At 50.6% G+C, this 25,172-nt stretch overlaps 1 protein-coding gene and 1 non-coding gene across 3 annotated transcripts in view; both read left to right on the top strand.

Annotated features, from left to right (window-relative positions):
- Znf362 (zinc finger protein 362) overlaps positions 1 to 25,172 on the top strand; it is a 41,994-nt gene that overhangs the window by 4,428 nt on the left and 12,394 nt on the right. The window contains exons 1-6 of one of the 2 annotated variants that reach the window (XM_045150176.1): positions 11,249 to 11,358; positions 11,995 to 12,059; positions 15,715 to 15,778; positions 15,872 to 16,118; positions 21,118 to 21,457; positions 22,203 to 22,427. In XM_045150176.1, the coding sequence (XP_045006111.1) occupies positions 15,716 to 15,778; positions 15,872 to 16,118; positions 21,118 to 21,457; positions 22,203 to 22,427 (875 nt within the window). In that variant the 5' untranslated portion in view covers positions 11,249 to 11,358; positions 11,995 to 12,059; position 15,715. Of the gene's footprint in view, positions 1 to 11,232; positions 11,359 to 11,994; positions 12,060 to 15,714; positions 15,779 to 15,871; positions 16,119 to 21,117; positions 21,458 to 22,202; positions 22,428 to 25,172 lie in introns of those variants that run through there. The other variant, XM_045150175.1, reaches the window with a different exon arrangement.
- On the top strand, positions 20,471 to 20,574 carry LOC123461121. Its single transcript, XR_006637439.1, has one exon. It is a non-coding gene; the product is annotated as a U6 spliceosomal RNA (small nuclear RNA).

Below are 25,172 nucleotides of genomic sequence, written 5' to 3'. Positions count from 1 at the left end.
AAGTGCCTTAACCGCTGAGCCATCTCTCCAGCCCCCACCACCACCAAGGGGCTTTTGCTGACCATTTGCTACAAAATAGCTCTCCACTGTCACTCTCCCATGAGCCTCTTCTTCTTGTCTTTGGTGGCCTCTGAAACCCCATTTGTGTGTTTATTAGCACTTCCTGCTACATGCAGGCTTCCAGGGAGGTGTGGCCAGGGCTTTCGCAGATGGCTGGGGGGCCAGGTGTGGCAGTCAGTAGCCTCTGTGGCCTGCTCGTGCCGGGGAGGTGAAGTTATACTGAGGTCTGACTTCTTCCCCTGGGAGGCTCCGGGTTGTTAGGAAATAATGAGAATTAAATCGTGCCATCGAAGAATCCCAGCCTCTTCCAACCTCAGGAGATTAGCACTAGAGGAGCTTTCTCACTCAGAACCTTTGGCTCTTGGAGTTTTCCTTTCGTCTCATCTTGGTCTCTCACTGCTTTCTTTAGGCAGCAACAGAGTACCTGCCCACTTTGTGCTGGACCATGCTCCACAAGGTTTTATTCACATGAGAAAGGACATATCCCCCTTGTTATTGCCCCCATTTCGCAGATGAGGAAATGGAGGCATGGTGAGACTAGGAAACTCACTGACAGGGGCACTGCTGGGGCTGGGACCCAGCACTCTGAGGCTTCTTGGGATCCCACAGCTGGAGCCAAAATACCAGCCTCACCTGACCCCTACCCAGAGAAGGACTCTCCGACCCACGTCCTGCCAAAAGGACCTCTGCTGTCTGTTAGAATCCCCTTTCAGCGAGTTTCATCCTTTCTAGGCCACCGACCCCATGGTCAGACAGCCAGCCAGCTCTCACTGTAAAGTGCTGCACTGTCCAGCGAGTGGCTCTGGGAAGCAGTGTTAGAGTTGGGGTTCTCCATGCTTTGACCCTGTGGTTTCATAGGTTTAGTTAACCTCTTTCTTCCCACTGGCCGTAAGCTCCTTGGGCCAGTCATCTGGCCTTGGTGCTCAGTGCTGAATGGAGGGAAGGGTGGGAGGTTGAATGAATGCACAGTACCGATCAGTACTGGATATTTCCTGAGCCCTTCCTGCCTCTGTAGCACCATGCTGGCACTTGTCCAGGCTATCTGGACAGGCTTGGTGCCCTAAGGGACAGCAGACATGCTTACCTTTCTGATAACCTGCATCTGTGGATGCTTGTCTAAACACACCTCTTCTTCCTATTGGGGAGACTGCAGGGGGAGGGGAGAGGAGTGCGCCTTGTCCACAGCGTCCTGAGGCTTTCTGCTCCCCAGATGCCACTTGGCCTCTGCCTGGGGGTTCAGGGGAGAAGAACGCCCTCCTCACGCAGCCCCACCCTGCTATCCACCATAAGGCAACAGTACTGGCGTGCAAGGCTGCACCTGGTACTTGAATGGCACTGTGGAAGCCCGCTATGGTGGAATTGGGTTGGGGTGGTGGTAATAGCTTTTAATTTTTATTTATTTATGGGAGACAGAGAGAATGGGTGGGTGCACCAGGGCCTCTAGCCCCTGCAAGCCTTAACTGCTAAGCTATTTTTCCAGGCCCAGTAATAGCTTTTGAGAACCCAAGTCCAGAGGTAGGTTTGGAGATTGGGTCAGGCTTGGAAGTGGGTGGCTGAGTGGTGTCTGGAGTGGATGAGTTGTGAGGGACAGAGTGACAGACTTGGTTCTGAGGCCCAAGGAGGCCTGCCTTGTCCCTGCCTCACCAGTGTAGCCACAGGGATGTTCACTGTGCTGAGCTTTGTTTGGACAAGGGCTTCAGGCTCCTGAGGGACAGTCTAGCTAGATACCTAGCTGGGATGGGTGTACCTTCAATAGCCTCAAATACATACTTTCCTACATACGGATAGTCAGCTATCCTGACACCTCATCCCGTCTCCCACTCCATCTTTGCCAGTCTAAGGTGTGCCTCAACTATTTCAGAAACACACCAGCTGCTGCTTTCAGGCCTCCAGCAGCCAGACATGCCTGTCTGCTAGAGTGTGCACTCACACTCGACACATACCACACAAGAACACCTAGGGTCACACACCTATGCCTGCCCCATATACATCCTTCCAGGAAACAGTGCACAGCCGTGTGCCTGCCCGGCTGTGTGTCTTCTCACACTGATACACACTGTGCTTTTCTACACACAGCTCTCACACACATGTGATTTACACACAGGTGCATCTTGCACAGGACTGAGAATGTAGCTGCACATTCTGAGCCCTGCACGTGAGCCCTCGGCGTCCCCTTGCACTCACACGTGTCCTCTCCTTGCCTGGCTCTACTGGAAGGGCTGAATCAGGCTCATCCCTGTCTCCCCTGCACTGAGCAGTATTTCTTTAAAAAATTAAAAAAAATATATTTTCTCTACTTGAGAGAGAAAAAGAGGCAGAGAGAGAGGGAGAGAATGGGTGTACCAGGGCCTCTAGCCATTGCAGACAAACTCCAGATGCATGCCCCACCTTTTGCTCTGGCTTATGTGTGTACTGGGGAATCGAACCTGGGTCCTTAGGCTTCACAGACAAGCACCTTAACCACTGAACCATCTCTCTAGCCCTTTAAAAAATATTTTTTATGTATTTATTTGCAAGCAAAGAAAAGGAGAGAGAGAGAGAGAGAAGGAATACAATGGGACCTTATGCCACTGCAAATGAATTCCAGATGCATGCACCACTCTGTGCATCTGGCTTTACAATGGTACTGAGGAATCGGACCTAGGTCATTAGGCTTTGTCATCAAGCACCTAAACCACTGAGCCATCTCTCCAACCCAATTCAGCAGTATTTCTTCAGTATTTACTGCAGCCCTTGTTAGAGCCAGGTGCAGGGGTAGAAGTGGGGAAAACCACTGGGGAGACATGGCACACTGAAGATAACCATGCACTCTGATTTCTAAACCTGCTTTCTAAAAGAGATTCCCCATAGCTTTGTGGGGTTTTGTTGTTGTTTTAGTGCTTGTATGAGTTGTGAGTGTGCTGTGTGTACGTGTATATAGATGTACACACCGTGCAGAGGCCAGAGGAGGATGTCATGTGTCCTTTTCTTTCCTTCTTTTTTTGTGTGCAAATCTGTTTTATTTATTTGAGAGCAACAGACAGATAAAGAGGCAGATAGATAGAGAATGGGTGCGTTAGGGCCTCCAGCCACTGCAAACGAACTCCAGACGTGTGCGCCCCCTTATGCATCTGGCTTACATAGGCCCTGGGGAATCAAGCCTTGAACCAGGGTCCTTAGACTTCATAGGCAAGCACCTAACTGCAAAGCCATCTCTCCAGCCCCTCATGTGTCCTCCTTTATTGCTCTTCTGCCTTATTTCCTTGAGATGAGGTCTTTTTACTGAATCTGGATTGCCTTTTTTTTTTTTTTTTTTTTTTTGGCTATACTGGCTGAACAGTGAGCCCATGATCTTCCCTCCCCTTCAACACTGGGATTATAGGTGTACAAGATGGTGCCTGGATTTTTTTTTAAATTTATTTGCAAGCAGAGAGTGATAGAGAGAATAGGCTTGCCAGGGCCTCCAGCTGCCGCAAATGAACTCCAGATGCATGTGCCACTTCCTGCATCTGGCTCCACGTGGGCTTTGTAGGCAAGTGCTTTAACTGCGGAGCTGTCTCTCCAGTGCCATGCCTGGATGTTTTGTGGGTGCTAGGGATTCAAACTCAGGTGCTTATGCTTACACAGCAAGTGCTCTTACTCACTGAGGCATCTCTGTGGCCCCTGGTTTTGAATCTTCAGATTTACCATGATGAGCAGTGATGATGGTGATGGTGAGGAGGAGGAAGAAGAGCTGTTAAGAAGTGACCCCCTGGGCTGGAGAGGTGGTTTAGCGGTTAAACACTTGCCTGTGAAGCCTAAGGACCCTGGTTCAAGGCTTGATTCCCCAGGACCCACGTTAGCCAGATGCCCAAGGGGGCACACACGTCTGGAGTTCGTTTGCAGTGGCTGGAAGCCCTGGCGTGCCCATTTTCTCTCTCTCTCTCTCCTTCTCTCTCTCTCTGCCTCCTTCTCTCTCCTGTCACTCTCAAATAAAGAAATAAAAATAAACAAAAAAATAAAATAAAAGAAGTGACACCCTCAGCTGGGCGTGGTGGCGCACGCCTTTAATCCCAGCACGTGGGAGGCAGAGGTAGATGGACTGCCATGAGTTCGAGGCCACCCTGAGACTGCATAGTGAATTCCAGATCAGCCTGGGCTAGAGTGAGACCCTACCTCGAAAAAGCAAAAAACAAAGAAAAAAGTGACCCCTCTGTTGTGATTGACATTCTCAGGTGAAGGGCATTCTAGACCAAGGGAATAGCCTGGGCAGAGACAGGTGGGAAGCCAAGAAACATGGGAAGGTGGCTGTCCTAAGACCCCGGGGAAGGTGTGAGCGATGGGGTGGGGCTCGAGCTCATTTGGCATGGTTTGTGGTAGGCCTTCCCTAGCTTATCCCCCAACCCACGTAGTCACCCTGCCCACTGGCTTGGGACCCACCTTATCTCCTGAGCTTCACCTAGCCTTGAGCCATCAGGGGAGGAAAGACACACATACTGCTTGGAGGTGCATGACCACCAGCTGGGGTTGCCTTCCTGGGATCCCTGGGACCTGTCTGGAAGGCTTCAGGTTAGAGTTGGAGTTCAGCATACAGGAGGTGGACCATCTGCGCTTTAGCCCTAAAGGGGTCATGAGAGCTGTAGGGATCTCCTGCGCCCCCAGGTGGCAGAATGCCTTAGAGAGTGTACAACAGCCAGTGCCTAGACCCCTCACTGAATCTCACTGGGTCAAGCACCATTCTGAGGCCATGGGTACGTTAACTCATGCAGTCCTATGGTGAGACTGTCACCACCCCAGATTATAGGTGACAACTCTGGGGCCTAGGGATATGTAGCAGTCCCAAAGCCCCAAGCCTAGGCTCTCTGTTGCCAGAATCCATTCTTTTAGCCTTAGGTAAGGACCCAGAGAACCTGGCTGGGACTAGTTGAACCCCTTCGTGACTTCAAGAAGGGCCCAGAGGCCCAGAGAGGAAGTGAACTTGCTACATGGATTTGCTCCTTTAGCCCTCACCAACATGTGGGTGTGTACCCTCATTCCTGGCCTAAACCACGAACATTGTGGAAGGCTGGAGGCCAGGGGGCGGGCTTGTGGTCTGGGCAGGACTGTCATGTCGGGCAAGGATGGCATTGTTTAGGTGTCCTGAAAGTGTACTTCTAAGTCAGTGAGCTGCTCATGTATGTTCTCGGCACTTTCTGAACCCATGACACATTTCAGAGTGCTCACAGGTTGTTGGAGCCTCAGTGAGAAATACTCAAGACGCATCTAATGGGCCTGGATGGAGGAAGTACTGGGTGTCACCCTCATCTTCATCGCATGCCCTGTGAGGATGGAGAGAAGGCCAGTGCTCAGGACCTGCAGGACAGTCTCTCAGCTCACAGTGTTGGCCAGTCATTTCCAAAGCTATCAGGCTCCTGGAGATGGTGCACTCCCCGGGTGTCTGTGGGTAGCTGGAGATGGGATCCCCAGAACATAAAGGGATGTGGGATTTGGGAGGTCAGGAAGAGGAAGAGTGGCATCTCAGTGCCATGAACTGGGCTCACACAGCTGCCCCCTCCCTCCAGAACCAGCTCCCCCCACCATCACAGTGGAAACAGCCCTTCCCAGGCCCTTGGGGCTGCGGAAACCCAGCCTAATTGGATCCAGGACCCTCGGGAGCCTCGCTTCTCACAGGAAGTTCCCAGAAGCCAGTTTCTGAAGCTAGCCTGGCCTGTCTGGGGTCTTGAGGGTAGACTAAGGGCAGCAGCTGGGGGTCTAGGTTTCGTGGAATGGCGACATGTGGGGGTGGACTTTGAGCATGGTGGGGGAGGGCATAGCCCAAGAAGCCAGGAAGATGGGAAACCTCAGCTTCTATAGCCTCGAGACCCTTGTGTCCTTTCTCAGCCGTCCTTCTGGTCTCATAAGGACCTGAGCGCCGCAGCCTCTGCTGAGGACTCGCTTGTACAGTCTGGCCCTGTATGAACTCTTTCACCACCAAACTGCGTGGCCTGTGAATTCCTGCTCTATTTACTCCAAGCCAACATGCAGCTATGGGCTTTCCTGCCCCTGGGCCTTTGTAGTGCACTTCCTCCCTCTTGCTTTCCTAGGTACGGAGCAGTGTTCCTTGTTTCTACACAACCCCTGTGCTGGGAATGATCCCCCACATCCTGCTCCTCTGACATGGAAAGACCCCCTCCCCATTGATTCTCTCATCCCCATGTGGCTGGTGCTGGGCTTTGCCTAGAGCAGTGGCCCTGACCTTGTAGGTGTCACTCCTGGCTGCTGAGGAGATGGTGTATTTAGATGTGTGAGACAAAGGCAGAGTAAGGAGATGGTCAGGGGGTCAGAGTGTGGAACCAGGGTAACTTGAGTCTTGCTGAGGGAAAGGTCAGAAAATGGCCTTGAACCTGAGACCCAATAGCTCAACCTTGGGGCCGAGTGGGAAGTGAGGATTGTAACCCAGACACCCCAAGTAAGCTATCTTCACCCAGCTCACAGCTTACTTGAGAGACTGGACAGACAAGCTGACTAGGCCACTCACTCGAGCTGTGACACGGGAGCTGAGATTTGATGGTACGTGTCTAGCTCCAGATGTGACCCCTGATGGGTGGCACACACTGGCACATGAGAGTGTATTGTGGGAAGAGTGCTGCAATGGGCAGCCGTGTTGGGATGAATGTGGCCAGTTGGACCTTCTTGGCAGAGGTGTTACCTGACCAGCTGTGAGGCTAGTACTGTCCATGAAGTAGTGAGAGCCATGAAGGACTTCCAGCAGGAGGAGTAATGACAGGGGCAGGCTGGGCCATTCTTTGGTGTGTCCTGGCTAAAGTCTCTGGGTGAGACAGGACTTGAGTTCCTTCCTGACTTTCTGGCAGAGGGTGTGGTTGGGGCACAGACTTGCAATGGACTTTGAACCCTCTCTCCTGAAGAACTGTGAAGGACTTGAGGCCAGAGCCCTCTGTGGAGGTTTGGACACAGGAGACTGTGGTGTCTTGCTTTGCCAAAGCTTGCTAAGGCTTCAGTTTCATTAAAAATATTCCTTGAGGGCTGGAGAGATGGCTTAGCAGTTAAGGTGCTTGCCTGCGAAGCCAAAGGACCCAAGTTCAATTCCCCAGGACCCACGTAAGCCATATGCACAAGGTGGAGTTTGTTGCTCCTGGAGTTTGTTTGCTAGAGGTCCTGGCATGCCTGTTTCTTTCTCTTTCTCTCTCTCTCAAATAAATAACTACTTTTAAAGATTCCTTGAGTCAGCCCCATAGCCATCCTGAAGGAAAGTCATAGAACAGGGATATGAAAGAAACCAGTGCCCGGCTCCCCAGCTGCCCTGCTCTGACACCCCCCACTATTAACATCTGGGTGTTCTCTTGCCTTCTTTTCTCTTGGCACCCAGTTTTGTGGGTTTTTAAATTTGTTTGTTTGTTTGTTTTGTTTCGAGGTAGCGTGTCACTCTAGCTCAGGCTGACCTGGAATTCACTATGTAGTCTCAGGGTGGCCTCGAACTCATGGCGGTCCTACGTCTGCCTCCCGAGTGCTGGAATTAGAGGTGTGCACCACCACACCTGGCTCCCCAATTTTTATATAGATGTCATTGCTCTACTTACATGTGTAATTTTATCCCCCCCCCTTCCCTTGCCTACTGTCCCATGAGTCTCTCCCCCCCATGTGGCTGGTGCTGGGCTTTGCCTAGAGCAGTGGCCCTGACCTTGTAGGTGTCACTCCTGGCTGCTGAGGAGATGGTGTATTTAGATGTCTGAGACAAAGGCAGAGTAAGGAGATGGTCGGGGGGTCAGAGTGTGGAACCAGGGAAAGGTCAGAAAATGGCCTTGAACCTGAGACCCAATAGCTCAACCTTGGGGCCGAGTGGGAAGTGAGGATTGTAACTCAGACACCCCAAGTAAGCAATCTTCACCCGCTCACAGCTTACTTGAGAGACTGGACAGACAAGCTGACCAGGCCACTCAAGCTGTGACACGGGAGCTGAGATTTGATGGCACGTGTTTTCTCACTGGACATGGAAGCTATCAGTCCCTCTGTGTGTGTGTGTGCATATGTAAGCCAGGGGACAGCCTTGGGTGTCATTCTTTTTTTTGTTGTTTGTTTTGTTTTTGTTTTTCGAGGTAGGGTCTCACTCTAGCCCAAGCTGACCTGGAATTCACTATGTAATCTCAGGGTGGCCTTGAACTCATGGTGATCCTCCTACTTCTTCCCAAGTGCTGAGATTAAAGGTGTGCGCCACCATGCCTGGCTCACTCTTTTTTTGTTGTTGTTTATTTATTTATTTATTTGAGAGTGAGAGAGAAAGAGGCAGATAGAGAGAGAGAGAGAGAACGGGCGCACCAGGGCCTCCAGCCACTGCAAATGAACTCCAGATGTGTGTGCCTGCCCTTGGGCATCTGGCTAAGGTGGGACCTGGGGAATCAAGCCTCGAACGGGGGTCCTTAGATTTCATAGGCAAGCACTTAACTGCTAAGCCATCTCTCCAGCCCTCACTCTTGTTTTTGACGGGTCCAGTGCTAGGGCGGGAAGCCTGGGCTCCTGAGAGTTGTGGTCTCAGGTTTAAGTCCCACATTCACTGCTTGATTTGGGGCAGGCTCCCTAGTTTCTCTGTGCCCCAGATCCTGGTAGACTTGTGTGAGCGCTGAGTCACAACAATGCCAGTAGCCCTGTGGCCTCTGTCACTGAGGAACATGATTTACAGAGCCATCTCCCCATTGTTTGAAGTTTTGCCTGTCCCAGGTTTTCACTCACAAAAACAGAAACAAACAGCTTTGTGCATATCATTCTGGGTTATTTTCTAGGGATGGATGACCAAGTATGGAATTCCTAGGCCAGGAGGTCTGAATATTTTTAGAGCTGTGGACACATTATGGCCAGATTTTTTCTTTTTCAGAAATGACTATTCCAATTAACACTCTCCCTGACAGTCCATGGGAGTGCCAACTTCACTCTGCCCTCCCCAGTATGGGGGAGGGCGTTATCATTTTTCTTTTTGTTGTTGTTGTTTGTTTGCTTGGTTTTTTTTTTCCCTCCTTGGACAGATGAAGCTCATTTGCTTGCTGTAGCTAGGGAGGAGAACCATTGGCTCTGTTCATTAACCATCCACATCTTTTGGGGCCAGCTCACCTGCTAGCCCCTCCCTCCAAGCATCAATCAGAAACAGCGCGCTTAGATAATGGGACCAGTCATGTGGAAGGGATGGGGGGGCTCAAGAGGGAAGGGCACTTTCTTCTGTCTAGGCAGTGACATCTATGCATGCATGCATTTCTTCAATCGTTCATTCATTCACTCATTCAAGCATTTACCAGATACTGTGCCAGGCCTAAAAGGTTTACACTCCATTGTAGTTCTTTCCGACAGAGTGCAGAGTCCAGCAGCAGAGAAGGCCAAGGAAACAGTCGGGATGAGAAGTGCCCTGATGGTGGGGTGCAGGTGCACAGGAATGGGGGTGGGAGCAAGCCTCACACTGTTCCAGGAGGAACCTGTACACTGGGACCTGCTTGGGCAGTTGGGATTAACTAGTGAAGTGGGGCAGGCAGAGCGGAGGAAGCACGGGTGGGGGGAAAGGGCGGGGAGACCATCTGGCTGGCCCAAGTCTAAGGTCGGACAAGCAGTAAGGCCAGGAGGGCAGCAGGGGACTGGGTAGGTAAGACCTAAGCCATCCTCACTGTGTCTGCCGGGACTCAGGGAGCCACGGAAGCTTGCAAAGACTGAAGGAGAGAATTGGGGTGGGGGTGGGGAACCTATGGGGAAGGGTCTGAGCTGAAAAGCCTGAATCAGAGTGGAGGCCAGGAGCAAAGACCCACATCGTGTGGCCTCTTTCAGGAAGCCCTTCCTGACACCCGCCCCACACCCAGGTCACGTGGAGGATGGGGTCACGCAGGGCCTGACATAGGGTGGTGGTGGTGGGGTGACCCCACAAACTGACTCAGCCTTCTCATGCTCTTCCAGTCCTTGGTGGTGTGTCCCCCTCAGGCCACCAAACACTTAGTTTCATTTTCTTAAGAATAAGTTTATTGTTTTCATCATAAAAGCAACTGAATGTCATCACCGAGAATTTGGGAATCAGAGAAACAAAGACAAAAAAACCCAAACCAGCCCTGGCCAGTGCCACCCTGTGCTCCCAGCCCCCTCTGGGCGTGGCTCCCTGCAGCCTCTTTTTCTGACGCAGGTTTTTATTTTTGCCTCCTTGTAATCAGTGTCCTGGCAGTTTGGGTCCTGCGCTCGCTTGCTCGCATTCTCTCTCCCTTCCTCCCTCCCTCCCATTTGCTTTGTTGGGAGCCTGTCCCCATGTGGACATGGGGCCTGGACAGAGCTCAGCTTTTAAGGTCTGTGGCTTTGGAGGGGCAGAGCCTGTATTGCTTAACTGTTCCTATCTAACAACCCATCCCGGGCTGCCTGTACTCTGTGTCCCCTTGTCTAGATCTGAACCTCCCTCCCCTCATGTGGCAGGGCCTGGCACTTTGTGTACCCCTCCCTCAGTCCTATATTCTTGTTGGGATTTGCTGGACTGGCCTCAGAGGCCTCCTGGGAATGGTTGATAATAATAGATGGGTCTGCTTTCAAAGCTGCACTCAGCTCTGTAACCTCAGCCAAGTTGCATAACCTCCCTGGACTTTAGTCTCTGCATCTGTAAAATGGGTCTGTTGGCAGTGGTATCAATAATGGATGTAAGTATTCCCCTACAGTGGCCAGCCCATTTTATGGGACCAGCTTGGGCTAGATGTTGGCTCAGTTGGAGGGGCACCAGCCTATCTGTGAAGAGCCCACTGACTGTTTTCCAGTCATCAGGGAAATCTGAGAACCACACCAGAGTGTAATTGGCTGTGTGGGGCTTACCCAGATATAGTTGGCATCCTAACTCCCTCACTTGCTGTGTGACTTTGAGGCAAACTGGCTAACCTGTGAGCTGTTTTATATACTTATATTTACATATTTTTTTTATTTATCAGAGAGAATGTACAGCAGAGCCTCTAGTCACTGAAAACAGACTCCAGATGCATGTGCCACCTTGTGCATATCTGGCTTACATGGGTTCTGAGGAATCAAACCTGGGTCCTTAGTCTTCCTAGTAAGCCATCTCTCCAGCCCGGGCTATACTTTCATATGTTAAATGCACATGTCACGGTGGTCATTGGGAAGATTCAGTGTCTTGAGTCATAACATGGCCAACACATAGGTACTGAAATCAACAGTAGCTGCCATTTTTTTATTATTGTTATTGTTGTTCCCATATACAAGGTGCTGTTGGGAACACAGAGGAAGTGACTGACTGGGGGTTCAGGGAAAGCCCCGTAGAAGAGGGGACACTTGAGCTGGGTCTTGAAGGATGAGTAGAAGTTCACCAAGTGGGAAAGGACCCTCTAGGTAAGGAGCCCGTGATTCCAGGTTGCCGTGTGTCAATGAGGGGTTTGGTCTTTGGGGATTCCGGGCACTGTGTTCACACCGGTGTCCTAAGTGTCCCTCACTGCCACCTTCTGGGGGGGGGGGGCCTGGGGATGTGCTTACCCTCCTCTGTCCCGGTGGCTTCGGCTTTCTGTTCCATCAGTCCATGCTTGCCACCACATGTCCATGTCTGTCCTATGTCCAGGTTTGGTGCTGTCTGTCTGCATGTTGCTGTGACCGTGTTTTCCAGTGTTGATGTCCAGAGACCCCTGGGGCCGCACTGTAGGTGGGGGGCGTGTGTGGCAGCCTGAACACTTCCCTGGCTTCCTGTTTTGTCAAGAAGCCAGGCCCTGTAGGCTACTCTCTCCCTGGCCCCCTCCACACACGGGGTCCAGGGGCAGCCCCTGCCTCGAACCTCTATTGTCCAGAGCCTCCAACTGGGGATCTTCTTGCCACCTCCCTCCTCACTTCTGAACCTCCTGCATGTGGCAGTCAGAGGGATCTTTACTGACCACACATCCCACCCCATCACCCAGCTGGGGGCTGGGACCCAGGGAAAAGCCTCTGGAGCTAGCCTCTGACCCCCCCCCAGTGCAGCCTTGTGTCTTTTTGTCCCAGTGTCCCCAGGAGGCTGTACCCCTTCACACCAGTGTGCTTCTCACCTGGGAGCCTCTGCTGAAGCTGTACGTTCTTTTGTAATTTTTCATTAAAAAATTTTTTTTGAGCTGGGGTGGGGGTGGGGAGGGAGAAGACAGAATTGGTTCACCAGGGCCTCGCCACTGCAGTTGAACTCCAGATGCTTGCATCACCTAGTGGCCATGTGCGACCTTGCGGTTGCCTCACCTTTGTGTGTCTGGCTAACATGGGATCTGGAGAGTAGAACCTGCGTCCTTAGGCTTTGCAGGCAAGCACCTTAATCACTTTGCCATCTCTCCAGCCCTCAAACTGTACCTCTGTCTGAGCCCCTGCCCCACCTAGGCATTGCTTAGCTGATTCCTGTTCACCTTTTAAGACCCAAGGTGGGCCCTACCTCTTCCAGGAAGTCTTCCCTGGTCACCCCAGCAGGTCAGGCCAGGCTCTGGGCAGCTTATCCCTTACTTGCTGACACAGCAGGTGACTTGCCCAAGGTCACACACAGCCTGTGAGTTGGAGCCAGGATTTGAACCTCAGACTTCTGTCCTCTGGTGGAATGAGGTATCTGTGGCCAGGACTGGTGGGGAGATGGGGGCTGGGCTGGAGAGAGAGTCCAGAAATGGCCTATAGAGGAGGGGGCTTCTGTAGGCAAAGGTCTGTCCTGCTTGGAGGTAGGTGACCAGAGGTGGAATTCATCACAGAGGCAGGCCTACTGAAGCCCAGCGGCCTTTGAGAGACGGTCTGAGGGAGAGTGGAGGCGGCACAGAGCTGCCGCCACTCCAGAGGTAGGGGTTTGGGCTTGGATGGTTCTTAAAGTCTCATCATGGAGGGCTTGCTGGGGCTGGGGCTGGGCTGCTGGAGAGAGAGATGGTTTCCTGCCCTGTGCTGAGGAGCCCACAGTGGGGGTAGGGGCAGGGGTAGGCAAAGAATCCAAGGTCTGCACATCTCCCCAAAGGCCCAGGAGGCAGGTGGCCTGTCACTTTGATCATTGGGGTCTGGTGGTGGCTGCTGTTTCCTGAAGAAGACTGTGGGTTCCCCCTTTTGCAGTGTCTGCAGGGCACAAATGGCTGGTCCCCTGGTTGGCCCAGGGGATGTATCTGTTACCAATGGATAGATAGAGGGAGGGAGGGACCCATGGGCTGGCTGTAGCAAGAAGCTGTGCTTGAAACAGCTCCTGGAGGTATGTCACTCACCCAGCCACCCAGCTTTCTTCACCTTTTAGAACATGAAAAATGAAAGATGGCTTCTCTATCTCCTGGAAGGACCAAGGCTGGGCTTCAGCTCTTAGCTCCCAGACTTGCTTCTGTCCATTGCTCGAGGCCCCTCCTGACTGCCAGTGTCTCCTTTGCCTGGTTCCTGGCCCCCTTCCCACTTCTCCTTGACCTTGGTGACTCCTCTGCCTCATTGTTCCCCGGGCCCAGCATGCTCTCTGATGCCTTCCTACCACTGACACCCCATCCTTCCATCTCAGTAGGCCTTTGTTCCATGCCACCTGACCCGTTCTCCAGCCCTCGGGATGTCTGAGGGAGGTAGCTCATATGTACCCCCACCTTGCCCACCCTCACACCTGCTCTTGAGCTTTAAGTCTTCTGGGAATGCCACACATACATCTGTTCTCCCCTCTCTCCTGCTTCACAGACTCCCCCAGACATGCCTGTTAGGAGATACTCAGACCTTGACCTGCCCCTTGTACCTGGCACACAATAGGTGAACTTCCTAGGGCCAGCTTGGGAAGGAGGCAGAATGACAGAGAGAGAGAGACAGAGAGAGAGAAACAGAGACAGACACATACCAAGTGACCTTGGGCTGGAGTCCTCTGCTTAGTGTGCCTGACTTCAAGCACAGAGGCTGTCGATAGCCTCTCAGTGTGGTAGAGGTAAACAGGCAGGGGTGTGGTAAAAATGCCTGCCTCTCAGGGTCATGCTCACGAGGGGGGCACTGGCTAGCCTGCACCTTCCTCACGAGGACTAGTGTTCTGAGGTTTTCCTGAGCAAGGAGAAGTCCCTAGGGGCTGGAGCAATCAGGGAGAAGTGCAGGCAGGAGAACAGGCTTCTTGTCTGTAAGAGGTGGGCACAGGGTTTGGATGGGCAGAGAGAAGGGCATCTGGGTGGCAGGGGCAAGAGTCACCCTGGCTGTCCCTGAGGAGGCTCCTTCATCCCCAACCTAGCCAGGCTCAGACCCGAGTGAGGCATCACGACTTGGGCATGCGGGCATGGAGCTACTTGCATGCCAGTCTTTGTTCTGCCAAGGACTCGGACCTACAAAGCAAGCAGGTCGGGAGACAGGCTCCAGCCATCGGACTTCCAGTCTTGGCCCTGGCACCCTAGCCCTGTGTTGTATGGGTCTCTTCCGTTCCCTCGCCAAGCCTCAGCTTCTTCACTGATAAAATGGGACAATAATACCCCTTGTACCTCACTGAAGGGTTTCTCCTGAAATTCCGTGCCTACAATTCCAGCAGGGACTTCCCAAACTCATAGGAGTAGGAAAAGGCTTGCCTGTCTTGTTGTCTTTTGGGCCTTTCCTCTCCAAAAAATTTCACCTAAGCAACAGTACCAGGTAGGAAAGTAAATCTGGGTAGGAGAGGATTAAGAGAAAGTTGACAGAGAGCAAACTGAATGGATTACCCCTCCCCACCCCCCCCCACAGAGCACAGTCCCTAAAGTCACCTAATTTTATTTATTTATTTTTAAATTGTTATTTGTTTACTTGATTGGGTCAGGGGAGAGGGAGAAAGAGAGAGAATGGTCATACCATACCAGGGCCTCTTGCTGCTGCAAAGGAACTCCAGACCCATGAGCCATGTTATGCATCTCACTTTAAATGGGTATTGGAGAATCGACCTGGGGCTGCAAGCTTTACAAGCAAAGCACCTTTAATCACTGAATCATCTCTCCAGCCCCTAAAGTCACTTCTTGGCTTACTCTTGGGTCACAGAAGATTCAAGCCTTCTGGCCTTGGAGGTCTAGCCTTCATATGCCCTGGCTGCAAAGGCCCTCTAACCCCCCTGGCCTGCAATGGAACTTGCCACCAAGTAGTCTTGTCTCACCTTTACTGAAGAGCTCCAAACTGCCCCAGTCTTGCAGCCCTCCCCAAATTCTTTTCTTAAGCACAACATTCTGCAGGTGTCCTTAAAGATCAAGGTCACACATGTTCTTCCATCCCTATTTCTTTTTTTTTTTCATCCGTATTTCTTAAAGAGAACTTTCCAGAAATACAATTTTCTTGAGCCAAAAGGGTGGTACTTATTTGAGTCTCCATCAATTACCGTTCGGAGAGGGTCTGTCTTCTGACCCAGTTTCTCCCACCTCCTGTAATTTGACGAGGATGTCTCTAGCAGGGGGCAGGGATCAGTTTGTCTTTGGATGGTAGAGAGGTGTGTGTGTGGGGGGGGTGTCTGTGTGGGGTCATGGGGTTGGATCTGCAGCCTAGGGTCCTCCTGAGGGATGGAGATTGGTTTGTCCGAATCAGGGTGGTGGGGGGAGGACTGGGAACATTGAGGTCTGGTTGTGACCTTTGCCCTCTGGGGCCCACATTGGGAGACACAGCATTCCCGACTTTTCAACCTGGGGGTGTGGTCCCCTGGGCCTGGGAGGAGGCCAGCCCTGCTGAGAGCCCAGGGCCCCTGGGAAGGGAAGCAGGGAACTATTGACAGCAATCCCACAGCCGATGGGAACTTTTCTAGTGACAGCCAATCTCTCCCCGCAGGATGGCCGAGCCTCGGTTTAACAACCCCTACTTCTGGCCCCCTCCTCCCACCATGCCCAGCCAGGTAAGACCCAGCGGCCTTCCCCCGCGCTCTGCTGTGCTTAAGGTGTACCCGTGACGCGGGTCCACCCTTCTCAACCTTCTCCCTTCTCCGCAGCTGGACAACCTGGTCCTCATCAACAAGATCAAGGAGCAGCTGATGGCCGAGAAGATCCGGCCGCCTCACCTGCCGCCCACGTCAGCCTCGTCGCAGCAGCCGCTGCTCGTGCCACCGGCGCCCGCTGAGAGCAGCCAGGCCGTCATGTCGCTGCCCAAGCTGCAGCAGGTGCCCGGGCTGCACCCGCAGTCCGTACCGCAGCCCGACGTGGCGCTCCACGCGCGGCCCGCCACCAGCACGGTCACAGGTAGGCGAGGGGGCGGGGCCGGAAGTGGGCGGGGATAGGTCGGGCCCTGGAGGGGCGGGGATAGGTCGGGCCGGGAGAGGGGCGGGGCCTGCAGAGGGCCTGGGCGGGGCCACGTCTGTGGAGTAGGCTAGGTAGGTGAGGACTGGCCTGACCACGGTGGGGCAGGGTCTGGTCCCCGTGGGGACTTGGCCCCAGGGAAGGTCCTGGCTTAGCTGACCGCCGGGAGGGCAGGTCTGTGGGTTGTGGGGGAAGCTTGGAGTGGAGGGACTGGGGCGACTAGCCGCTGCCCCCCAGGCTCCCTCTCTGACCAGGGTCTTCTTCCAAGGGACAGGATGAGGGCTGTGGCAGCTCACTAAAAAAGTGAACACGCCGCTCGGAACCCTGGGAAGAAACGAGCGGAGATTTCCTCTTAGACAAGCCGTAAAGAAAGGCAGACGGCAAAGTGGGCAGCAGAGCTGGGAGAGGAAAGAGCCCCCCAGGAGGGAGCATTGGGGACCCGCTCTCTAGTGGCCGTGGCAGCACCTCCAGATAGCACCCGTGTGCGCTTAGTGACATTCATTTTATTACTCTCAGCAGCTGCGGAAGTGGGTGCTGATAGTGTTGGGTTGAACAATGGACCATTTCTGATACACAAAAACAGTTTCATGGGCTTGGGCCCGGTGATTCAACAGATGAGAAAACCTAGGCAGAGGAAGGTGAAAGCAGGGTTTCCTGGCTAGTAAGAGACAGGAGCAGGCAATGTGGTTTCAGGGTCCATGTTCTTAAGGCTTTTCTCTACCCTGCCCCGGCTTAGGGAAAGGTATCACATAAAGAAGGGCCTTGTGATGGCCTGGAGAGATGGCTCAGCCCTTAAAGGCACTTGCTTGCAAGCCCTGATTCCTCAGTACCCACGTAAAGCCAGATGCATAAAGTGGTGCATGCATCTCTCCATCAAATGATAATAATTAAAAAAAAAACACAAAAAAACAGGGTCCTGAAATTTTGCAGAAGCGGGGGGGGGGGGGCCGGAAAGAATGTCAGAGCCACATGTTGGGTCATGATATGCAGAGACATTTATCCTACCCGTAACTGAGGGCTAATTCCACAATGCATGACCCATATACCTCAACAAGGAGGGGCCAAGGAGTGGGGCTAAGTCACGGATGAGCCTAATCATGGTACCAAACTGACTATTTGCTGAATACCAAACTAATTAATAAAAAATTTTTTTTCAAAAAAAAAAAACCCGGCCCTGTGTGCCACACTTAATAATTTGCACTTGACTCCGGAGCAGTGGGGAGTTATGGAAGGATCTTTAAGTAGAGGAGCAGGAAATGCTTGGATTTGGGTTGAAAGAGTCTGAGCTAAAAGATTGGGTTATTGGGGACCAGCATGGAAGTAGAAAGACCGTATGGAGAAGATAGTGGGGCAGACCACATGGAGGTACTGGGGACCCAGATAAGTGGACAGACTTATGGTCCAGTAAGAAAGAGTGGGCAGGACATGGAGTTGGATAGGATGTAAGGGGTGAGGCAAGGAGGTGTGTAAGAAACTCCAGGGACAGTGCTCCTAGGATGGAGTCACTTGTGAAGCAGGCTTTCTTAAACAGTTTGAGATCCGTGTGACAGGGGACATCAAGAAGGTGTCAAGGGACTGAGCCCTCTGACACCCTCCTCGGAGCCTGGTGGGCAGGCTTTGTCAGGAGGCCTCTGTAGCTGGGTCTCTCTTTCTTCCCAATGACTTGCCGCTGCTGCCAGCCAGGTTTCACTCCTTTCCCCCTCTTCTCAGTGATGCCCAAGTATCATGGGGCCTGTGAGCCTTTCCAGGCCTCAGCTGCACTCTGCACATCTCCCGTTATTATGAGTTTATTCAATTTTCTTCAGTGTAAAACTAATATGAAAAAAAGCAATATAAGCATATTAAGGGAAATTTGGAAAAAGAAGGAACTGAGAAAAAAAAATACTCATAAATCTTCAGTTCCTAACCCAGAATCTTAGAGACGTTTTTGGTTCATTTCCTTCCTTTTCCATATTTTTTGTTTGTTTTTTTAATGTATGTGTTTTGCTGAATTTGTAGTGGGGCTGGATCCATGATTCAGCTTGATTTTTCTCTTACTTGCCATTCTTTCATGTACATCTTATGACACTTTTATCATAAAGGGAATGACATATAGACAAATTTGAAATTGCAGAGAAACTGAAAGGAGGAAAAAAATAGCCTTAGTTCTTACTGTTGTAAGATTTTTTTGTATATTTTCTCTCTTGAATTTATTTTGTTTTATCCTTTAGTCACAAATATTTTAAAAAATGGATGAATTCATCAGCAAAAGATTCGAATAATATAGAAGCAGACAAAGCATGAAAATCCCTTTTCCAAATAGTCTCCTTTTTTCTTTGAGAAAACAGAAGTGGCAGTCTAGCTTGTCTCTTCTCAGATAGTTCCTATATGCATACATGTATTGTCCATGTATGTGTATGGAGTTGTTGGTTTGGTTTTGTTTGTTTGTTTGTTTGTTTGGTTAGTTTTTTTTTTTTTTTTTTTTTTGTTTTTGCTTTTTGCTTTTGGTTGTTTTTTGTTTTTTGTTTTTTTTTTGACATAGGGTCTCACTCTAGCTCAGGCTGACCTAGAATTCACTAAGTAGTCTCAGGGTGGCCTCGAACTCATGGTGATCCTCCTACCTCTGCCTCCCAAGTGCTGGGATTAAAGGCGTGCACAATCACAACAGGCTGGAGCGTGTTTTTTAGAGTAGATGGGGTCATTGTGTGGTTTATTTTCTCTACGCAGCAGCACATCTTGGCACTTCTCTCTGCCCCTGCATTCTGGCTATCTGGTTTTGGTAGCTGGGAAGACCTACATCTGTTTCCACAGCCCCTGCTGAGGACATATAGGTTATGTCCAATTTAGTCTGATCATAGTTTTTTGTACGGAAGCCCTCCCCCCCCACGCCCTGCGAGGCACATCTCTGAGTTCTTGTGCAAATATTTCCTTATGGTACATTTCTAGAACTCAAATCAATTGCTTGGTCAGAAATTATATACAGAGCTGGGGAGATGGCTCAGCAGATATGAACACTTGCTGCTTAAACCCAAAGCCCTCTCAGACCAAGTTCAACTTCTCCAGAACCCATGTTAAACAACAACAAAACACTGGGTATAGTCACACAGTCTGTAATCCCAGTCTACGGGGGCCAGAGACTGAACAGTCAGTGTGGTCCACTGACAGATGCCAGCTCTGGGTTGAGAAGGAGGCCCCGCATAAGGATATATACAGACAGTAGTAAGAGGACCCCCCAGTGATCTCCTCTGGCCTCTACACACATAGACGCACATCTGCACACACGTGCATACACCATACATACTCTACACACAGATACACATGCCAACAAAAAAAAAAGGTTATATACATTTAGAGTTTTTTTTAAATTATTTATTTATTTATTTGAGAGTGACAGACACAGAGAGAAAGACAGATAGAGGGAGAGAGAGAGAATGGGTGCACCAGGGCTTCCAGCCTCTGCAAACGAACTCCAGACGCGTGTGCCCCCTTGTGCATCTGGCTAACGTGGGACCTGGAGAACCGAGCCTCGAACCGGGGTCCTTAGGCTTCACAGGCAAGCGCTTAACTGCTAAGCCATCTCTCCAGCCCACATTTAGAGTTTTAATGGCTATTGCCAAAATGCCATCCAGGAAAGCACATGTATACTCACCAGTGTGTGATACAAAGTATACTTGTGACTATAGGCATTATTTTTTCTTTTTTTTTTTTCTAACTCTATGTGAATTTTGGTTTCTTTTTAAACATATAGGATTTGAACCAGATGCTAAATAACATCTTCATCTTTTGATCTACTAGAAGACATGTCCAGTGTTTCTAGTTCCTCATTCCTTCCCTTCCTTCCTTGTTGCCTTCTTTGTAGGGTCACACACACCCGTGAAGATACACACACACTCACACCCACACACAACTTCTCTGTCATAAAACCTACAGTTAAGCCAACACTTCCTTAAAAAATATTCCTACCACCCACATATTTTGATACGCCTTCTAGGTATTCATAGCATATTCAGGCTTTCAACACAAAGAAGATAAGGGAAGTTCAGCAGAGGAGAGTGACCACTGTTCACCAAACCCATCCCTGATTTGCATATGCATTTGACTATGCATCTGTGTAAAATTTTGCTATCAAACATAGCACAGTAATGAACATCTGTGTGCCTCAGACTGTTTCTGTGGCTGGAATTCTTTTCAAAATGCTTTCTGTTTTTAGTAGTGTTAAAGATCAAATCCTGGGGCCTTTTGCATATTAAGCAAGTGGCTTTAATAGTGAGATATACCCTCAGCCCCTAGACTGCCTTTTTAAAAAATCTAATTATGTGCTCACTTTGGCAGCATATATACTAAAATTGGAACGATACAGAGATTAGCATGGCCCCTGCGCAAGGATGACACACAAATTCATGAAGCGTTCCATATTGTTTACATTTTCTGAAATAAACATTTTTTTCTTCTCAAAAAAAATTTTTTTTACTCTAATTCAATTTAGCCTTAATTTTTCTTTTAAATTGTTTTATTTATTTATTTGAGATAGGGAGAGAAAGAGGTGTGTGTACACACACACACACACGTGTATATGTATAAACACACACACACACACATACACACACACACACATATATGGAGAGAGAGAGAGAATGGGTGTGTCACTGCAAATGAACTACAGACATATGTGCTGTCCCCTTGTGCATCTGGCTTATGTGGGTCCTGGGGAATTGAACTTGGTTCCTTAGGCTGCGCAGGCAAGTGCCTTAACCACTAAGCCATCTCTCCAGCCCTAGCCATAACTTTTCTAAGGCATTTTGCACATATGCAAGCTCTCATTTAGTTACCCTGAGTAATAATTTACAACTGGGAGCAAGAAGGCGAGAGGCAGGGCAACCTACCAGCTGTGGAGCTGGGCAGCCTCATGGAGCCTGCCTTTGCAGCTTCCCTCACCCCTGCCCCAACTTGTGTGTCTTCCCAGGTCTGGGGCTTTCATCCCGGACCCCTGCTGTGAGCACGTCTGAGTCAACCCCTGGCACGGGCACGGGCACGGGCACAGGCACCAGTACCCCATCCACACCTACCACCACCAGCCAGAGCCGCCTCATCGCCTCATCCCCCACCCTCATCTCAGGGATCACCAGCCCCCCCCTCCTGGACTCCATCAAGACAATCCAGGGCCACGGCCTGCTTGGCCCTCCCAAGTCTGAACGCGGCCGCAAAAAGATCAAGGCAGAGAACCCAGGGGGTCCCCCTGTCCTTGTTGTCCCCTACCCCATCCTGGCCTCTGGTGAGACCGCCAAGGAGGGCAAGACGTACAGGTGGGTGTCTCTTTGGGATAGGGTCCAGGTGGGCTTGGGGTGGAAGCATTAATTTAGAAAGGAAGCCAAGTGTGTTAGTGAATGCCTGTCATTCCAGGGCTGGAAAGGGGGATGCTGGGGGCTGAGTGGGTAGGGGCTGAGATCTAGGGGGTAGGGTAGAACCCCATGTATATTTTAGGCTTATGGGGATGGGGCATAGAGTGTTGGGCTCATTAGAGGTGACCGGCGGCTGGCAGCACTGCCTTGGGCCTGTGGTGCTAAGAGCCCATCATCTCCTTCCTTTAAGGTACAGGCCATGTTGGAATACCTGCTGAGCTTCACAATGTGCCAGCACCAGGACTAAGCCTCCAGAAGTCCTGAGCTAGTTTGTTGGGGATAAGGAGATAGGGAGCCAGGCAGCTATACTTGCCAACAACTTCCAGAGGGTTCCAATATGTAGCCAGATTGAGAAGGACTTACCATGTGAGGACCTCCTCCACCAGGACCATGGGTGGGCCCTGGGAAAACACCATCCCTATCTCCCCTGTGACTATAGACCTGTCACCAGGTGTCAGAGCTCCCTCTAGACTGGAGGGTGCCCAGCCTGGGAGCCTGTCCCTGTCTCTCCCAGGTGGGCCTGTGTCCCCCTGGACTCCATAAGCAAGAACATATGCAAGGGTCCCTGCCATAGAAGAGGCCACCCAGGAGATGGTCCACCGGGGCAGCCGGGGAATCTTCCCAGGTGTAAGGTGCCTCTCGCCTGCAGGTGTAAGGTATGCCCGCTCACCTTTTTCACCAAGTCTGAGATGCAGATCCACTCCAAGTCGCACACAGAGGCCAAGCCCCACAAGTGCCCGCACTGCTCCAAGTCCTTTGCCAACGCCTCCTACCTGGCCCAGCACCTGCGCATCCACCTGGGCGTCAAGCCCTACCACTGCTCCTACTGTGATAAGTCCTTCCGACAGCTCTCCCACCTCCAGCAGCACACCAGGTAGGTGCTTGCCTCCCATTGCCCTACTGTGAGCTCAGCACCTGAGGCCTGGTACATGAAGCTGCTATTTGGAGGGGCAAAGACCTTCAGGTGCCTGCCACTCCCTAGGAGCAAGGCCACATTCCTTTGGTTGGTCTTTAAGGCCAAGCTTGATGAATGCCCTGGTCGACCTCATTGACCTCAACTCTCGCTGCTACACCACCCTTCCCATCTCCAGGGTGTCTCATTCTCCTGAGATGCCCTGTTTCTCTGGCCATCTCCTATCTACCTTTCTATCCAGCTTCCTTCCTAGCTGGCTCAGAGCCTGGCCTTTGTCATCCCACAGGCCCCATGGGTCCCCGTCAAATAGGGAAGGGCTATCATGGGTTTGCCTGTATACTTTACCATTCTCCCTAACATATTGGAAGCTGTTGAAAGAAAGTGCTTGGTGTCCTCCAATTCTGTTTCCCCAGTGGGTGTCACATATGAGCATTTAGGCACTGGCTAAACATCTGTGGAATAAATAGAACTTGTTTGTATATGATTCATCCCTTTAGCAGATATTTATGGAGCCCCTGAGCTGGGCCAGACACAGTTCTAGGAACAAACCAGACAAAAAAAAATCCCTGCCTGGTGTGGAGCTTATAGTCTAGCTGAATGTGTGAAAAGGAGGCTCAGAGAAATAAGTGTGTGCAAGAAAGCAGAGACACCAGGATGTTAGGCTCATAAAATACAGTTGCCCAAGGTTACTTCCTTAAAGAAACAGACCAAAGGTATCCATGGTTGTTGTCCATGTGTTCAGAGGGGAAGAAGTGTGTGCTCCCATGATTACCAAAGCTGACAGTGAGATTACGTGTTTGCCAGTGTCAGCGTGGTCAAAGTCAGGGAGAGGAGTGTTTGGCCGTGGAGTCTATAACTTACAGTCAGACCTAAAGTTTTCTTTCTCGCAGGGTCTAATGCAGTACAAGGGGATGCTACATATATTGTCACTTTCTTTTTTAAACAGTATTGGAAATCAAACCTAGAGTCTTGCTTATGCTAGACAAGGGCTCCACAACTAGTTATATCTCTGGCCCTGTTGTTACTCTGTGTGTGTGTGTGTGTGTGTGTGTGTGTGTGTGTGTGTGTGTGTGTCCAGAGACTGATGCTAAGCAAGTGAGCTATCACTCAGCTATATACCCCAGCCCATTAAATTTTTTTTGAGACAGGGACTCGCTGTAGCCCAGGCAGTCCTTCAAGTCACATTTCTCCTGCCTCTGCCTTCCTCGTAGCTGGGATTATAATGTGTATCACCAGTCCCACTGGGTGGTGGTGTTGTTTGTTCATTTAGCACCATTATCTTTGTGTCCTTTCTCTCAGAGTGCAATATGTTTTACCGTGTCTGTTTCTCTGATGCTCGGCATAATGTGTAGATTCCGTAGTAAAATGTATGACAGACAGAATAGCCACAGGGCAAGCTGTCAGTCTAGTTTTCCATTCCCATGCCACCTAAGGTTCAGGTCTAACAGTGTAAGTTTGTTCTAGCAATTTTCTAATTTTCTTACTGACTAGATTTTTTAAAAAATGGACTGGGCACACACCTTTAATCCCAGTACACGAGAGGCCGAGATAGGAGGATCACTGTGAGTTTGAGGTCACCCTGAGACTACATAGTGAATTTGAGGTCATCCTGGGCTAGAGTGAGACCCTACCTCGTAAAAACAAACAAGCAAACAAAATTGGCACGGTCATGACCCTACAGTGATTACAGACATCCCCCCTCACTGAGGAAGGTCCTCCGTGGAATGGGGGTGCAGGAGAGGGACATAAAAGGAAAACCTGATGGGAATATAAGCAATTTGCAATATGTTCATATTTTAAAGTTCTTAATAAAAATTATTATTTAAAAATTTGGGGCTGGAGAGATGGCTTAGTGGTTTAGATACATGACTGTGCAGCCTAGGGACCCAGATTCAGTTCTCCAGGCCCCACATAAGACAGATGTACATGGTGGGACATGTATCTGGAATTCATTTGCAGTGGCTAGAGGGCCTGGCATGCCCATTCTCACACACTCTCTCTCTAATAAATAAATACATAATAAAATCCTTTTTTTAAAGTTGGCCTTGCGGCTGGGGAGGTGGATCAGTGGTTCAAAACACTTGACACACAAGCTTGATGACCAGAGTTTGTGTCACGAGCACACCTGTACATGTACCTGTCACCCACACCCTGGCCCAGTGCACACAGGTATATACGGGACAGCCTTGATGAGGAAGCAAAGTCCCCCTGGTTGCATGGTGGCTCCCATTGCATTCAAAGGCTGCAGAGAGGGCTCAGTGGTTAAAGGTACTCGCTTGCAAAGGTTGCAGGGTCTAACTGCTGTCAGGAGACTCCATCATACCCCTGGGCCAGAAATTTCATCATTGTGTAAAAGTGTGTGTGTGTGATTTTTTTTTCTTTTAAGTATTAGAGCTCAGTAAACTAAGCACTGTCTGATTCAGCTCTGCAACACTGCATGGCACATACTCTCTTTTTGGAGAATCCTCAAGTATGTAGGTGCTTCTAGAATATTATTATCTTTTGCTGTTGTTTTGCTTATCACTGTAAAGTCTGGGACATCAGCCCGGTGTGGTGGCACAGAGATGGAGGCAGGAGGATCAGGAGTTCAAGGCCAGCATCAGTTACATAATGAGTTTGAGGTCAACCTAAGCAATATGAAACTGTCTAAAAAAAAAAAAACCTGACCAACAGACATAAAAAGACTGGGACCCCATGAGCCATGGA

Source organism: Jaculus jaculus, chromosome 5, assembly GCF_020740685.1.
Source record: "Jaculus jaculus isolate mJacJac1 chromosome 5, mJacJac1.mat.Y.cur, whole genome shotgun sequence".
Taxonomy (NCBI): Eukaryota; Metazoa; Chordata; class Mammalia; order Rodentia; family Dipodidae; genus Jaculus; species Jaculus jaculus.
This window is presented reverse-complemented; position numbering and strand designations above follow the sequence as displayed.